At 40.8% G+C, this 16251-nt stretch overlaps 1 protein-coding gene across 2 annotated transcripts; it reads left to right on the top strand.

Moving 5' to 3' along the window:
• malt1 (MALT paracaspase 1) lies at positions 1 to 14288 on the top strand. 2 transcript variants are annotated; one of them, XM_024275915.2, is made up of 16 exons: positions 1 to 680; positions 829 to 995; positions 1951 to 2072; positions 3744 to 3891; positions 4410 to 4588; positions 4659 to 4755; positions 4841 to 4888; positions 6407 to 6451; positions 6551 to 6754; positions 6882 to 7059; positions 7804 to 7875; positions 7941 to 8068; positions 8219 to 8368; positions 9846 to 10003; positions 10071 to 10196; positions 13736 to 14288. In XM_024275915.2, the coding sequence occupies exons 1-16, from the start codon at positions 532 to 534 to the stop codon at positions 14159 to 14161; spliced, it is 2397 nt and encodes a 798-aa protein (XP_024131683.1). In that variant the 5' UTR covers positions 1 to 531; the 3' UTR covers positions 14162 to 14288. The 2 variants fall into 2 exon arrangements, with proteins under 2 accessions (XP_024131683.1, XP_024131684.1); XM_024275916.2 differs by lacking the exon at positions 4841 to 4888 and having other exon boundaries at positions 3 to 680.
• The last annotated feature ends 1963 nt before the right edge of the window (positions 14289 to 16251 follow it).

The raw sequence follows: 16251 nt of genomic DNA, 5'->3' as shown, positions 1-16251 counted from the left end.
GTCTATGTAGTATGAAGACCTCCTCCATCTGTCATCTTCTGACGCCTGCATACGCGATTATTTATTCGCCATCTTTTGTGTTTTTTATGTTTTAGTATTTTTTTAAGATAATCAGATGCTTAAATATACATATATACTTTTTTGTGTCAGGGTAGGAGTTTACTTATATTTTTTGATCACTCTGATAGTTTATTATTAACCACTCAACGAAGTACTGCAACTTATTAAATTGATGTTTAGTTATTTGTTTTGTGTTGTGAATACGATAGAATTTAAGAAACTATTAAGAAGAAAATAGCGGTAACGAACGTAAACCGCGACGTATTTAAGTGTTAAATATAAACAACGCGTAATGCATCTTTATGCATAGAGGATCTTCGTCAGAGACGGGCTCCGGAGGAAACCAAGATGGAGTAGGTGTGTCTCTGCCGCCTCGACAGGCGCTCTCAGGTTCTTCCAGGAAGTGGCCGTTTTCTGTGGCAGGTGGAGGTTCGCGGACGCTTCCCGCCGGCGCGGGGGAGAAGAGCCGCCATGTCTGACACCTGGGACAGATCCACAAAGATCTCCTCTTTGAAGGAAACCGTTCTGAGGAAACTTTGTGAAGTTCTGGACAAATCGAGCATCAGAGGATGGAGGAAGCTCGGAGAGATCGTCAACAACGACAGACGCTTCGAAGTCAGGTACGGGGACGTCACTTCTTGTCATGCTGAAGAAAAATCTTTAAAAGTTCCGGAAAAGTTAATAAACTTCATACCAAGTTTGGAAAGCATCAGCAACACAAACCGCCGCCATGTTTGTAGTTCGTTCCTGTTTGTTTCTCCTCTGCAGCTCCGACCACATGGAGATGTGCTCCCTGCGGGTCCTGGAGGTGGGGGGCAGCCCCAGCCTGATGCTGCTGAGGCTGATGGGAGATCGAGGCTGCACCGTGGCTCACCTGAGCGACTACCTGCAGACTTTAGGGAATATGGAAGCCCTGCAGTGTCTGAAACCACAAGGTTCTCTGCTCTCACTCTGTGTTAATGTAGAATTCAGAACTTGTTGTGTTTAATTGTTCTACTAAACAACAGATGTCATAAACTCACACACAAAACACATCAAAGGTAAGCAAAGGTAAATGCGAATATTAGCAATTATCATGAGTGAATAATATTTTTTGGCACAAAAACACAGAAAAGACGATGTGTCACTCTGATCACAAAATGACAAGTTTCACTTCACACAAAGACTATTCAGAAACTGTAAACCAAAAAGTTAAAGTGGTTACATATCCTCATTTTCTACACACACACATACAGAAAGACATATAGACACACTGTAGACACCATAGAGAGAAAATGTCACGCACAAGTCAGTAATTTGACATGCACAAATCGAGTCGGTGATGCTATTTTCTCTCCATAAATACACAAACGCTCGTGTCGACCTGCAGAAAGACACACACAGACTGACCTTTGCTCACGCACAGATAATACACACACACTTGCAGAACGACACATGCAAACACACAGAAAAACTCACAAACATGCAAACAAGCACACAGAGACGCTCACACACTTTTTTACAAACACATTTTTAGTTTAGCTATTATTAAGCATCATGCTAGCTGTTTTGTCACAATGAAACTTTATAAAAGTTCTTTAGGCTAATTTTGAGTTAAGCTAATATTTTAGCATCATGCTACCTTTTTTTTTTCAAAATTAGACTTTTTTTTAAAGTTGTTTGAGTTTAGCTAAGATTTTAGCATAATGATAGCTGTTTTATTAAAATTAACCTTTATTTAAAGTTCTTTAGGAAAAAACTAGTTTAGCTAACATTTTAGCATCAAGCTAGCTGTTATGTCAAAACTAGACTTTTTTAAAGTTCTTTTGGAAAATTTTGAGTTTAGTTAATATTTTGGCGTTTGTTGCGGTTCTCGGGCTGGTCTGAAGCTGTCTGTTCTCCCGCCTTCAGACCTGCAGATCCTCCTCCAGCCTCACTCCGTGGCTCTGCTGTGCGGACATAACCTGCGTCTCAGCTGCCTGGCGGTGGGGAAGTCCACCGTGCAGTACCAGTGGTTCAAGTCCAGGGAGGAGGTCCGTTACCACACATGCACACACATGCATGAGCCCTGCAGCTGCAGCTTCAACAAACCTGGACTCTCTGGAAGCATGTTTAGATCCTGAAGCTGCTGCACAAAAAACATGTAAACATCAGTTTGTTCTGCATAGAAAACCTGAAAGTCTTTTGTTTGGATCCGTCCTGCTGTCAGCAGACTCTGATGCTCTGATGAGATAAAGCAGCAGATGTGCCTGACTGTTTCAGGAGGAATTTAAATAAAGTTATGTTCAAAAATTTGCAGAAAAATAACCTTGTTTTAAAAAAAAAACAATTTCTGAAACTTTTTGCTATTCTAGAAATAAACACAATTATTTTCAGCTTCAAACTTTCTGTTTTTTGGGTTTCAAAACTCAAAATTGTGTTTTGGGGCGGGGCTGACACAAAGGACCAATCAAAGTCAATGAGGGTGGTAACTTCCGTCCCAGTGCTGAAATTTTCTGATTCGAAACCTAAAAAAAGAGAGTTGAAAGTGAAAAAAATGTTTTGAAATAGAAATTTTGAGTTTTGAAACCCCCAAAACAGAATGTTTGAAGCTGAAAATAATTAAGTTTAGTTTTTTTTGACAAACACTAATATTTTTTTTAAGTTGTTTTATTTGGGTTTCAAATAGTATTGGCCCTAATTTAGCTCCATACAGAAAGACTTCCTGAACGTCTGGAAATCCTCAGGAAAACCCATAAACTGTTAATAAGAACTGGACATAGCGGGCGTTGAGATGCTTCACAGGAAATGCTTCACCTCCAGCCCTCAATCAGGCCAGAGCCTTCGTCTCGCCGTCACTTCCTGATTTGTCTACCGCCATATTGAAACAATTGCATCCCCTCGACAGCGATTAGTCGGAGTCGGTCTGAGTCACGTATGTAGACGGAACACGGAACAAGCTCACTCATGATTGGTTGACAACAGTCGAGCTTTTTCCGGCTTGTTCAAGTCCACACACCTCCCACTGAAGGCGGCTTGGAGGAATCTGTCAATCAAACATTGGAGGCGGGGCCAGCGGGAGCCACATGCTTTTACTGAGGCATCTGATTGGTCAGTTTGTAACTTGAATAACTGGCGATAAAGAAAAAATATCTTTAAAAAAAATCTGGATTAGGAAGAACGTGCTCAGAAGGAAGCATCAGAGCAAGAATGATTATTCTGACAAATGAAGTGACAGAGAAATAACTGTCTGTTTCTCAGTGGGACTTCCTGTTTGGAACATTGTTGCTTCTAATTTGAATACAGAATGATTTCATCCCTGAGACTGAAACAGTCAATCTTCTTTTTCTTCATCAAAAAAAATATTGTGGAAAACCTTTAATTAGACGCTAAAACACTTTTATTTTGAAGTGGACGTTTGTTTTATTTGTTTAATTTCATACAAACAAAGGATTTTAAGACCCAAACTATTAGAGAGAATGAAGGGATTCCTGGCGGTTCTGCTGCTGGATGTCTTCAGCTCAGCGGTTCCTGGATCAGATGACAGGTTTTGGTTTAATGGGTTTGGATCCACAAACGCAGATCTGCAGCTTTTCCTGGATTCTCCTGCATCTGATGAAAACATTTCTAAGACAAACTTCAGATATTAGAGATTTGATCTGTTTTTATGGTTTCCTGTACATGAAAATGTGAGTGACATCAGTGGCGTTGCGTCTTGACCTCAGGTTCCCGGCGGAAACTCTCCTGACCTGCTGATAAGCTCCGCCCAGCTGAAGGACGCCGGCTTCTACATCTGCAGGGTCAACAGCGAGGACGCCTGTGAATTCAGCCAGTGGGCTCAGGTGGACGTCCTGAATGTGGGCGTGTCTTATGGTCAGATTTTTCGCCGCACGTGTCGACCTCCAGGCTTTTTGTTTCTCGGCTCTATTCTGACATATGAAAGACTCGTCAGAGGTCTGATCATCCAGACTTCCATCCCAAATTAGAGTCCCTGTGGTTCAGTGGCTGCACGGTTTGTACGCAGAACCTGAAACTGGTCTTAGTCCCCCTCCAAACATTTTTTAATGAGCAAAAACATTCCCAGTAGTGTTTTAATGGTGATTATGAAGTTTTTAACCAAAATCTCACAACCTAAATGTCTTAAAAAGACATTTTTCATGTTGATCTGAAGCCTCTGTTTCCAAAATCTCCTCTGAGTGGGCGTGGCTTTTGGAGCATTTTCTCATTTTGTCTCATTTTGGATGAAGGGACAGTAAAAAACTTCATTTAGATATAAACTTTATTAACAAATGGGCCTCATTTCTTGTCCTCTAACAAAACTGTTTGTTTTGGAGTTTCCTCTGATTGGTCGGATCATGGAGATAAACCCAAACCTTCCTCCGCCCCTCCAGGACAGACCTACCACTCCCTGGACGGCCGCTTGAAGCTGGCGATCCAGCCGCAGTCGCAGCGGCTTCACGCCGGGGAGAGCTTGCAGTTGGAGTGCGGCGCCGTGGGGCGACCCATCCCCCGATACCAGTGGCACCGGAACAGCGTCCCGCTCCCGAACGCCACAAAGAGAAAGCTCTCGGTGACCTTTCACCTCCTCCTCCGTCGAGCTGAGTCGCTCGGCTGCAGTCTAACGGCCGGCGTCGTTCCAGATCCCTGACGTGGCGCCGGATCACGCCGGCAGGTACCGCTGTGAGATCAGCAGCAGCAGCGAGAGGATGTGGACCAACGAGGTGGACGTCTCCATAAGTAGGTCGACTGTTGTCGTGATGCCTTCAAGGACAGCCGGTTTTTGAACGTCTGAGTAGTTTTTGCTTCTGTTCTCGGTTGAAAGCGCCGAGGATTTGGGTGAAGGTTTCAGAGCCGGAGGAGGTCTCTGAAGGTAGAGTGAACGGCTGCACGCCGTTGAACTGTCGGAGCGGCATGTGGGCGCCGAGGCTTCTGGGAAATTAACCCTTTCTGTGGGTCATTGGCAGATTTCAATGGGACTAATACTCTGGGTTTGATGAACACGAGACGACAAATCCCATGAAAACATAAAAACTGTCAAATGTGGTCCTAGAAACTGATCGACTGTTTGAATAAGACGGCTTTAAAGACTTTTGGTTTGTCTTTTATTATTTTAGCATTTTTATTTTCTTCCAAAACTTAAAATAACTAGAAAAGTTTCAATACCTGCGATGATGCTTGTGTGAATGTTTTTAGCTGAATGCGGTCGCCAAAGATGCTAAAGACATTTATTTGAATTGCTGTATGTCATGAACGTACTGAACATTTTGATACCAAACTTACATAATTTGCAAAAAGTACACAAAGAATTTGAAGTATTTCACAACAAGATAATCACAATGTTGCTAAAATATTAGCTTAACCCCAAATTACCCCAGAAAACCTCAGTAGATGCCAACTTAGCCAAGAAAAGCTAACATGTTGCTAAAGTAGTAGCTGAACTCCAATTTGACCCAAAAATCTTTAGTAGATGCAACGTAGCCAAAAAAAAAGCTAGCACGTTGCTAAAATATTAGCGGAACTCTGAATTAGCCCAACATCGTTAGTAGTTACGAAATTAGCCATAACAGCTGACACGTTGCTAAAATGTTAGCTTAACTCCAAATTTGCACAAAAATCGTTAGTAAATGCCAAAGTAGTCAAAAAAAGTTATCACATTCCTAAAATACTAGCTAAGCTCAAGAATAAATCCCCCCCCAAAAAAAACAAAAAACAAAAAAAAACTCAAGATGCTAAATCGTCCAAAAATGTTAGCATTCTGCTAAAATATTAGCTAAACTCAACATTTAAAACCCTCAGTAGCATCGATGTCCTTCACACGCTGAACGTTTCAATACTAATATTGAATTAGTGTCAAAGTGTAAAAAAATAGGAATTTCATGAGGAAGAAAAATCACAAAAATTATGTAAAATCATAAAAAATGTGTAAAATGTCTAAATTTGTGTGAAATTTAACAATACCAAAAGTAAAAGCATACATTTCCTGAACATGCTGAAGGTTTTTAATTGCATAATTTGCAGAAATCTGAAAAACTCCCATTCATTTCAATGGGGCTGAAAAATGGCTTAATTGCGTAAAATTGTAAAAACCTTAAAGTTTATGAACACGAAGCATTCACACAATAATTCAACTTCTGAACGTCTGCAGGGACCTCTGGCGCCGACAGACGTTTGGATTCTCTTCGATCGATTTCTGCTGTTTTTGTCTTCATGGGTTTTGTATGAAATCAGTTCCAAAAACAAAACTTCATGTTTTTGTTTTTGCTGGATCTGCATGAACACTCTGAGCGGTTTCACTCTCCTCACTTTCATATTTTAGATTTTGGATGAGACGGATGCTTTTACAGGATGAGGGTCTGGAATGTGACGCTCGTCTTTGCTTGTGTTTCAGCTGCGGGTGAATACTTCCTGAACAGTCTTCCAGAGAAACTTTACGGTGAGCTTCTTCCGGTCACATCTGTCTGCAGGAGTATTAGAAATGAGATTTATGGATCGTCCTCATCTCTACAACCGTCTGTCTGACGTTGAATCGCAGCAACCGACAAAGTGGCGCTGCTGATCGGCAACCTGTCGTACCAGAACCACCCGCAGCTCAAAGCCCCCATGGTGGACGTGTACGAGCTCACCAACCTCCTCCGCCAGCTCAACTTCAAGGTGGTCTCGCTGCTGGACCTCACCGAGTCGGAGATGAGGAACGCCGTGGACGAGTTCCTGCTGCTGCTTCATAAAGGAGTTTACGGTGCGTTCACAGACGCGTCGGGTGAAGTCTTCCTCTTCATCAGGGGTGAGGCTGGAAAGAAGTGTTAAAAATGAGACTCTGGAAACTAAAACTCTCCTGGTTGTGGCTCCGCCCCCTCCCTGTTCAGGTCTGCTGTACTACGCCGGCCACGGCTATGAGAACTACGGGAACAGTTTCATGGTGCCGGTGGACGCTCCGAACCCGTACCACTCGGCCAACTGTCTGTGCGTGCAGAGCATCCTCAAGCTGATGCAGGAGAAGGAGACGGGCCTGAACGTGTTCCTGCTGGACATGTGCAGGAAGAGGTGGGTCCTCCTTCAGGGGCGCTCCCGTCAACCGTCAGAGATGAACGGATACGGGAGAAGATGAAGTTACAGACACAGAAAGAGACATCGGCCTCATGAGATACCACAGGATCAGATACGATCAGATACCACAGGATCAGATACCACAGGATCAGATACGATCAGATACGATAGGATAGGATGAGATAATATGCGGTAAAATACAATACGATAATATATGATGAGATACGATACAATAGGATGAGATAAGATAAGGTTAACTTTATTGATCCTGCTGTGAAGAAATTTACAGCTGCTCTGGGGATCAGGCATCAAAGAGGATTGACAATTAAAAATGTGCAAAAAAATGAAAGTTAAGGGGAGAACAACAACATCAAAATGAAATAAAGCAATACAACTGTTTAAAAAACTAATGACACATGCTGTACATGCACTGTCAGAGAAAAGAAAAACATTGTATTGAATGTTTTTGTTAAGATGCGACCCAAAAACCTGCAGCACCTGTACAGGTCACCCCCCCCCACAGGAGTGTGTAAGTCTTTGATCTTAAAATTGTTTATTCTCCTGGACCTTTTGTCCTTTACCGCCCCCAAGTGGTCAGCTTTTGTAACTGCAGGAGATGGTCCAAGTGGACCGATCAGAACTCCTTCCTGGATTCTCTGCATCTATTTAAGGCTGTGAACTCAAAGTTTCACATCTGAAATGCTCTCGTCTAAATCTAGACCTGTTCCATCATCTCTGCAGGAATTTTCACGATGACAGCACTCCAAACATCGTCCTGAGAGTGACGGCCAACATCGTGTTTGGATACGCCACGTAAGCGCCGAGCGTCCGTGTGTCTGGTTCGTGTTGCTCTCTCAAACGCTGGATCTGCTGCTCAGATGTCAGGATGCAGAGGCCTTCGAGCTGAGCTCCACCAGCTTCATCAACGGAGTGTTCGTCAAGTTCCTGAAGAAACGTCTGCTGGACGATGAGAAGATCACCGTGGTGCTGGACCGAGTGGCCGAGGGTGAGAGAGTTTAGCAGCGAGCGGAGGAGTCCAGAAAATACGTGTTTGTTCATAACTGTGGGTTTCTTTTGAAAAGCATCACTGAAGAGTCTTAAAGACACTGGTGGGTTTTTGAAGCTCCAGCGTGCAGATGGTTGTTTTTCCCTCCAGACATGGGTCAGTTTGATGCCACCAAAGGAAAGCAGGCTCTGGAGATCCGCAGCAGCCTGTCGGAGAGGAGAGCCCTGACCGACCCCATCGTGCCGGGAGACAGCCACAGCCTGGCTCACGTTCACAGCCGGCAGTGGGCCAAAGCTCACGGTACGTCTGAGACCGACTGATCGTCAGCTGTCGGGAGAACTCCAGTGTGATCAAAGTAAAGAAGGAGGAGTTTCCTTTTTAAGGCTAAATCCTCTGACATCTTTAGTTTCTCTGTTCCATCAGATTCTGAATTTCAGAGCAGATAAACTTCAACATTTGTGTAAAATACGGCGATGGTTTTCCATCTGTACCTCCTGTCAGAAGGTTTTCCTCTTATGTTTGCTCTCATTCGCACTGAACAAGTTTAATAAAAACTGATGAATATTACTACTAATAATCGTAGGAGTACATGTTCATTCATATTTATTTATTTAATAATAATACTTAGTCATCTTCAGTTTTTTTTAATCTCGCCGCCCTTTCAAATAGAAAATAATTGTGTATTACTGACACACAATAGTCGAAATGTACGTGTGCGAATTTATGAAGGACAGAATGAGACAAACTAAAATAAAAATATACGCACTTTAATTATTAAATATATGTTTCATTAATTATTTAAAATTTGAGTTAAATAAATACAATTATAAATGAATAAATACATGTTTAAACCTCTGTGAGTTAGCAGCAGCCTGATATAAGACAAATAACTACAATTATCAAATACGAACGCTCTGTAGCTCAAAAGAGAAATGTGTAATCGTCAGCAGGTGGTTTAGATTTAAATACTTACTTCCTATCATACTTTCAACATAATAGATACGCTAAACATGATGTAACTAGTTTTTTAAATAACTAAGAAAGGGTTATTTCATATTTATATAAAATATAGAGAACTAGAATTGAACTTTATTAATATCACATGGATAAATTCATTTGTTCATTTCATATATATACATATCTAAATGCATTTGTGCACATACGGAAATGAATCAATAAATGGAAGTATTTCATGAATGAAATTTAATCTTGAATCTGAACCTACTTTAAAACATGTATTTTAATAATAATCCCTGTGAGGAACCACATGATTAAAGCCTCTTTATCTCTGATTGAAGAACTTTAAACTTTAAAGACCCACTCCTGTGAAAATTGTGTTTTTGATGTCTTTAACATGTTCCTGTGACATTTTTCTGATGATCGAGGACATTTATAAAGACATTTAAGCCTAAAATTACATTTCTGAGAATTTCTTTATTCAAATGATTGTGAATCAGGAACAGACGAAAACATGCAGTTTGAAAAAAATCGTATTTGTGACATAGAAAATAAGCTGGGCGGGGCCACAAGCTCCTTGTTTCGAGCGCTCAGCAACACAGAGAGGAAGAGGGGGTGGGGTTGCTCCACACTAGCAACTCGGAGATGAATTTCTAATGAACTCCTGCCGCTCTGCAGGAACTATGTCCTCAAATCCGACTAAAAACAAGGTTAAAGTTAAAAGACCACTAGGAACTCTTCAGAGTTTTAAGGATTTTTAATTAAAATGTTTGAAGCAGAAGCGTAAAGCTCAGGATCTGAATCGTGTTTCCACATCCAGAACTTCCTGAGAGCATGTGTCTCAGCTTCGACTGCGGGGTTCAGATCAAGTTGGGCTTCGCCGCCGAGTTCTCCAACGTTCTGGTCATCTACACTCACATCATCAAGAAGCCCGTCGACATGACCTTCTGCCAGGCCCACGTCACCGACTTCTCGCAGGTCGTTTCATTGTCAGCTGACTCCGTTCAGAGGTGTTGCTCGATAAACCCTGGGTTTGGTTCTGCAGGATCTGGACGTGGATCCTAAAGAGATGAACAGAGAGACTCCAGAGGAGACGGGGATCTACCTGCTGTCCAGCAGCCTGCCGCAGCACTGCCTCTACACCAGACTCAGCTCCCTGCAGAAGCTGAGGGTAAGGACGGCCGCCTGACGCTTCTCAGACACGCTGCAGCCTTTCTGCTGCCGAGGAGGATCTGAATCTATTATTAAAAGTCCAGACGGAGGCGGCTGCTGCCCGAAGCTGCAGCAGATCTTCATCTGCAGCTTCAACCTGGTTCTGCCACCAGGACAATAATAGCAAGACGACGTTCAGGAAACGGCGTTTAAGACGTATATTTATGACAAAAGAAGCCAGTTTTAGTTCAACAGATGAGAAAATCAGTGTTAGTGAAATAAGGTTCATGGAAAAGACCTGGAAAAATGAAAATAGGTAGAAATTAACTGAAAATAATAAAAGTAGGTTTGAAAACATTTTTGCAAAGCAACCTGAACAGATTAAATTGATGAAAGGTGTCAAACTAAAGAGTCCTAATGAGGAGGACGGCTGTCATCAAACCTGTAATCAGTTGTGTAGTTTAAACACAACAGTTCAGTTTGATGAAGAGAGAAAATCCTACACAAGTGTGTTAAAGGTGAAGTGTGACGCTCGGTTCACTCTGGACGCGAAAGCGGCGCGAAGCAACTCGGATCGGAGTGCACACGGCGTCCGCTCTCTCCTGCAATTCACACCAGACGCGCATTTTCCACGACGAGCGACGGACGCTTCTGCTAGAACAGGAGTGTCAAAGTCAGTCGCACACGGGGCCAGAACCCAAAACACTCTTTAGGTCGCCGGACGAACAGGATAAACATTTATTGAACACACTTAAACTACATTTATAAAACTTTAAAACCGTAACTTTTTATAATAATTATAGATAATTATAGATAGTGTGAACGGTGTAAGCTGAATTTGGCTGAAGATGCTAGTGACGATAGCTGAAAACACTGAAGATGATAGCCAGCTAAAATATGAGCTAAATGCCACACTAGAGAAAAAAAACTAAACAAAACAAAAAATTAGGTTAGCCAAAACAGCTAGCATTTAGCTAAAAATTGCTCAACATTAAACTAGCCTATAAAAACCTAAAAAAAAGTCTTAATTATCCTAAGCAGCTAGCATGTTGCTGGAATATCAACTAAACTCCAAAATAGCCTAAAAAATCAAATAAAAGTAAAATAAAATATTTTACTGTCCATAAAAATATATTTTGTCGAAATTATACAAGTTAGAAATGAGCCCAAGATAACATCGGAACATCAATAACAATAAAATAAAATGATCTGGAGGGCCGGAGAGAATTACTCCGAGGGCCGGATCCGGCCCCCGGGCCGTGACTTTGACACGTGTGCTAGAGATTCTTTTTGTTTTGCCATCTTGAGTAAGTTAACAACCTAAAAATATGACCCCATGTTTCTGCTCAGAAGAAGGAAATAGTTAGTAGGTCTGCACTCCTTTAATTTATCTGTTGTTGAGGCACACAGGGAAGTGTGGGGGTGTGTGTGTGTGTGTGTGTGCGTTTGTGTGTGTGTGTTTGCGTTGTGATTCTACGTTTATTTTCATCTCTTCAGTCTGTTTAGATACAAAAACATGATCGCATTTGTCAATGGCTCTGTTTTATTGTGGAAAATTGGTTTTATTTTGAAAATAAACAGGATTTTCTCATGTATCTCGATGTAACTTCCTGTCATAGTTAACGCGGATCACGACTCGTGCACAAAATGAATAAACTCAAAATAGACCAGAACTTTGAGGATAGAAAACTGTGGAAAACATTTTCAGGTTTTGCTGTTAAGTTTTCTTAAATAACGGTGATGTTTTTGCTTTTTATACGTTACAGCTGAACTTAACCAGAAGGTTGACAAAGAAAGAAAAGTTTAAATTGACAAACACCTTTTTTTCTTTCTAAATCTTTTTTATCAGTTTTGTTGATTCTGATCTCCTGTTAATACAAATAATTTCAATTGTTATACGTCCTGTAAAAAGACACACATAGCAACAAACATTCAAAAAGTAGGGATGTTCTGATCCGATCACGTGGTTGATGACTCGGTTGATATCGGATGTTCCGATCCGATCACGTGGTTGATGACTCGGTCGATATCGGATGTTCCGCCCCGATCAGTTTGTTGATGACTGGGTCGATATCAGATGTTCCGATCCGATCAGGTGGTTGATGACTCGGTCGATATCGGATGTTCCGATCCGATCACGTGGTTGATGACTCGGTCGACATCTGATGTTCTGATCCGATCAGGTGGTTGATGACTCGGTCGATATCGGATGTTCCGATCCGATCACGTGGTTGATGACTCGGTCGATATCAGATGTTCTGCCCCGATCAGGATCGGATGTTTCATTTATTCTTGTTATGATCAGCACTTTATAATTGAAGCTTATTTTTCCAGGTGAATTCTCCACTAGAAGTCTGCAAACAACAGCTGCTAGCTATGCTAAGCTACATGCTAGCGCCGTGATATAACTCCTTAGGACCCGAGCTGTCCTTTGATATGCCTGTTTGATTTATCTAACAGACATATAACAGTTAAGAAAATTAACTACTGTGGTAAAAAAACAAAACAAAATATCTTAAGAACTTAAAAATAATCACACAATCTTTAAAGAAACTAATAAATGGTTCTAACAAAGTCATCATTTATTTTTAAGAATTTTAAATGAGAACAAGAATCACATTTGGTTAAGAATGTTCAATAACTCTAAAGATATTAAAGTTAAAGTCACTAAACTTTGTCACGACTAATAATCTCTTAGATTACGTCTGAATTCCCTCCTTAACCCCTAACTACTAAAAACTATCCTGGATTCTAAAGCTCATTCAGACACGATGTTCACCACTTTTCTTTTGTTTTTCTAAACGCTGGATTTGACGTCACCGATTTCACGAAGGGAAAATTGAATCAATACGAAGATTTCATGACGTTTATTTATGACTCTTCTGTGTTCTGATGGTGAAAATGTGGATGGTTTATTCAAAAATTACATTTAAACATGGTTTTTGTTCGAAATTGTTTGACTGCAATGCATTGTGGTCTATAAAAAGACTCATCTTTTTAAAATGGCCTTTTCTTAATTCTCTTTTACTCTTTGTTTTACTGTGATTGTTATTGTGATTTTTATCTTCAAGGGTGCTATTTAATTAAATAATAATAATTATTATTATTATTATATTCACTGATATAGTGAGCATTGATGCACGCTAGTTTTTTGCAAAGACTTCTGGGAAAGTAGGGGGGAATGCGGACCCAACTTGCATAACAAGAAAATTGTATTTTTTTCCTAGTTTATATTTGCTGTATTTTTACTTGTTTATTAAATCTACTTCACAGAAGTGTTTTATTTAAGTTTTAATGATAAAAGAAGGTTAATGAAATATAAATAAGGGACAACACAATTTTCTTATTTAATTTATTCATGTTTTAAATGTTTTCTAAAAGTATCAGATCAGGACTTGGTATCGGCAGATACACAAAATCCAATGACTCTGATCGGATCGGACCCAATCAAATCTGATCGGGACGTCCCTATTAAAAAGTAAGATTTGTGAATGGAATCGGACCCCCACCTAAGTGACGATCCCTAACTTTGACACTTCCGCCTCCATGTTCCCTCAGGAGGAGCTGGTCTTCACCGTCTGCCTTCAGGGCACGTTTGCCGCCATGGCTGAAGACCCCCCCATCCACTGGACCAGGAGCGTCAACATCGGAAAGCCTCTGATCGCGCGGCTCGACCTCCACCGGCCGGTGCGCCGGAACAGCTGCCTGCAGACGTGCCTGATGCCCCACAGCCCCTGCCACAGCCCGGGGCCCGAGCACCACGCCCACCTCTACCACGGCCTCCAGGCGCCGGACTACAGCCGGCTCTTCCTGGACGTGGCGGAGCACGCGGCGGGGGCCTGCGGGGGGACCTTCAGCGACAGCGTGAACCCGTGCGGGCTCTCCAGCTCGCCCGGCAGGTTCAGCATCCCCATCGAAGCCAGCGACGACATCGACGAGGTGCAGACGGTCTTCATCAACAGCCTGCAGCTGCAGCCGCAGTAGAGCGCATGGCGGCGGACGGACGCTTCTAGAGGCGTCATTCACTGACAGAAACACTCTTTGTATCCAAAATGAGATTTTATACCTTTATTTTGACTCATATTAAAAGAATATAACTTATTTATAAACAGCTTTGTTGGTGTTTGCCATCGTCTGATTTACAGAAACAATCCGCTTGTTTTCAGGAAAACTTTTCTGATTCTGTCGGCTGAAAACTCACATAAATCCACGAAAACATTCACCGTCTCTCTAGCTGAACTAAACCATTTAGCATGGATGTTAAAAAACAGAGCGGAGGAAGTTTGGTCCAGTTATCCACTTCATACATTTAAACAAAAAGTTAAGAGATTTGTACATTTAAACAGCAGATTTTCAAATGTTTCTCTCCTTTAAACAGCTGAAAGACAATTTAACAATAAATACACATTTACTTACAAAAACCCTCATTTAATCCGATTTATCTTCACACGGTTCTGTAGTTCATCATCTACTGATGTTTTATAGATGAATTTTGCTTCATAAATATTATTTATCAATAAAAAATTTTTGGGGAATTTTTGATAGAGTTTGACATTTTAAAATGTTTGAGTATAAACTATTTTACACACAAAAGCAGGTAAATGTGCAGAAAAACTTTGAGGTGTTTTCTCCACTGAGGCCGTGTGAGAGCGCGGCACACGGAGCAGAACAACGGCGTGTTCTCAGGGTTTTATGTTACCCACTAAACACATGAAGCCTCCTGTGGACTCGGAGCCGGTGTTCATTTCACAACTTCTGTTCTCGGTCACAAAGAGCTGGAAAAACGCCGCAGCCGGAAAAAGTCCCTGTTTCTATAAAGTCCTACTATGACTATTTTTTTTAATTAAAAAAAACGTTCCAAGTAGTGCTTTAATGATGATTATGATGTTTTTGTACCAAAACCCCACAACCTAAATGTCTTAAAAAGACATTTTTCATGTTGATCTGAAGCCTCTGTTTCCAAAATCTCCTCTGAGTGGGCGTGGCTTTTGGAGCTCCGCCTTTTTTTTTTTGGTTTTTCAGAAATGAGGCTGATTTCTCTGATCCTGATTGTGTTGATTTCATTAAGTCAAAAGGGGAAATGTCCAAAGTTCCTCTATAACGCAAAAAGGTTGTGATGCCAGAACCGGTCAGTGCCGAATCACCACGGCAACGTTCAGAATATTATGAACATGAAGAGAAAAAACACAAACATAACCCGTTGCCTGGAAAACATTACATTTATTTAAAGATATTATAGTAAAAAAAAATGTGTGAATCTTAAATTGAAGTCATTACAGAACCTAATGAAGCAACAGAAGAGTTTCCACGGTGATGCAATCAGAGGCCCCACCAGAGTGTCAACATTTCCATGACATCAGTCGACATTTCTGCTCCGTTTTGACTTATTTGTGTTGAATCAAGAGAAATTCACACAAAACACTAAAAAATGTTTTGGAGAAATCTAAAAACAGATCACTGAATAAGAAGATGACAGGAGGAGGATCTAAAGACAGATGCTTTTCCTCTTGAATTTTTTTATAGAATTATGAATTTAATCATAATTAAAGTTTTTTTTATTACAAAATTCTTATTTAATCTGATAATTTAGAGGGTTTATTCCCAGAAATTGGATAATTTTTGCCCAGTTTTGTGATTTTATTTATTTTTTTATTCTAACGTATTTGATCTTTAGAGTTGAAGCTTTTACTTTCAGAAAAATTTATTGAATTTGATTTTTTTTCTCATTAAAATTCAAATGAAAACTTAAAACTCTGAGTTTAAATCAGCATGTTAAGGACCTTAATGCTACTGAGGATCTTAAGGCTAATTTTAAGTTTGGCTAATATTTTAGCAACATGCTAGCTTTTTTGGCTAATTTGGCATCTAATGAGGTTTTGGTCTAATTCTGAGTTAAATTAGTATTTTAGCAACATGCTAACTATTTGGTTAATTTGGCATTTACAGAGGTTTTTTAGTCTAATTCTGAGTAAAGCTAGTATCTTAGCAACTCGCTAACTTTTTGGCTAATTTGGCTATGACTTGCGGTTTCTTTGGTCTAGTTCTGAGTTAAGCTAGTATTTTAACAACGTACT

Source organism: Oryzias melastigma, linkage group LG9 (genome assembly GCF_002922805.2).
Source record: "Oryzias melastigma strain HK-1 linkage group LG9, ASM292280v2, whole genome shotgun sequence".
Classification (NCBI taxonomy): domain Eukaryota; kingdom Metazoa; phylum Chordata; class Actinopteri; order Beloniformes; family Adrianichthyidae; genus Oryzias; species Oryzias melastigma.
This window is presented reverse-complemented; position numbering and strand designations above follow the sequence as displayed.

Bases quoted from the DNA above. Each gene is read 5' to 3' on its own strand.
- malt1 (XM_024275915.2), top strand. From the start codon at position 532: ATGTCTGACACCTGGGACAGATCCACAAAGATCTCCTCTTTGAAGGAA. The intron at 8,069-8,218 runs GTGAGAGAGTTT...TTTTCCCTCCAG, and splicing joins GCTGGACCGAGTGGCCGAGG to ACATGGGTCAGTTTGATGCC. The intron at 8,369-9,845 runs GTACGTCTGAGA...TTCCACATCCAG, and splicing joins GCAGTGGGCCAAAGCTCACG to AACTTCCTGAGAGCATGTGT.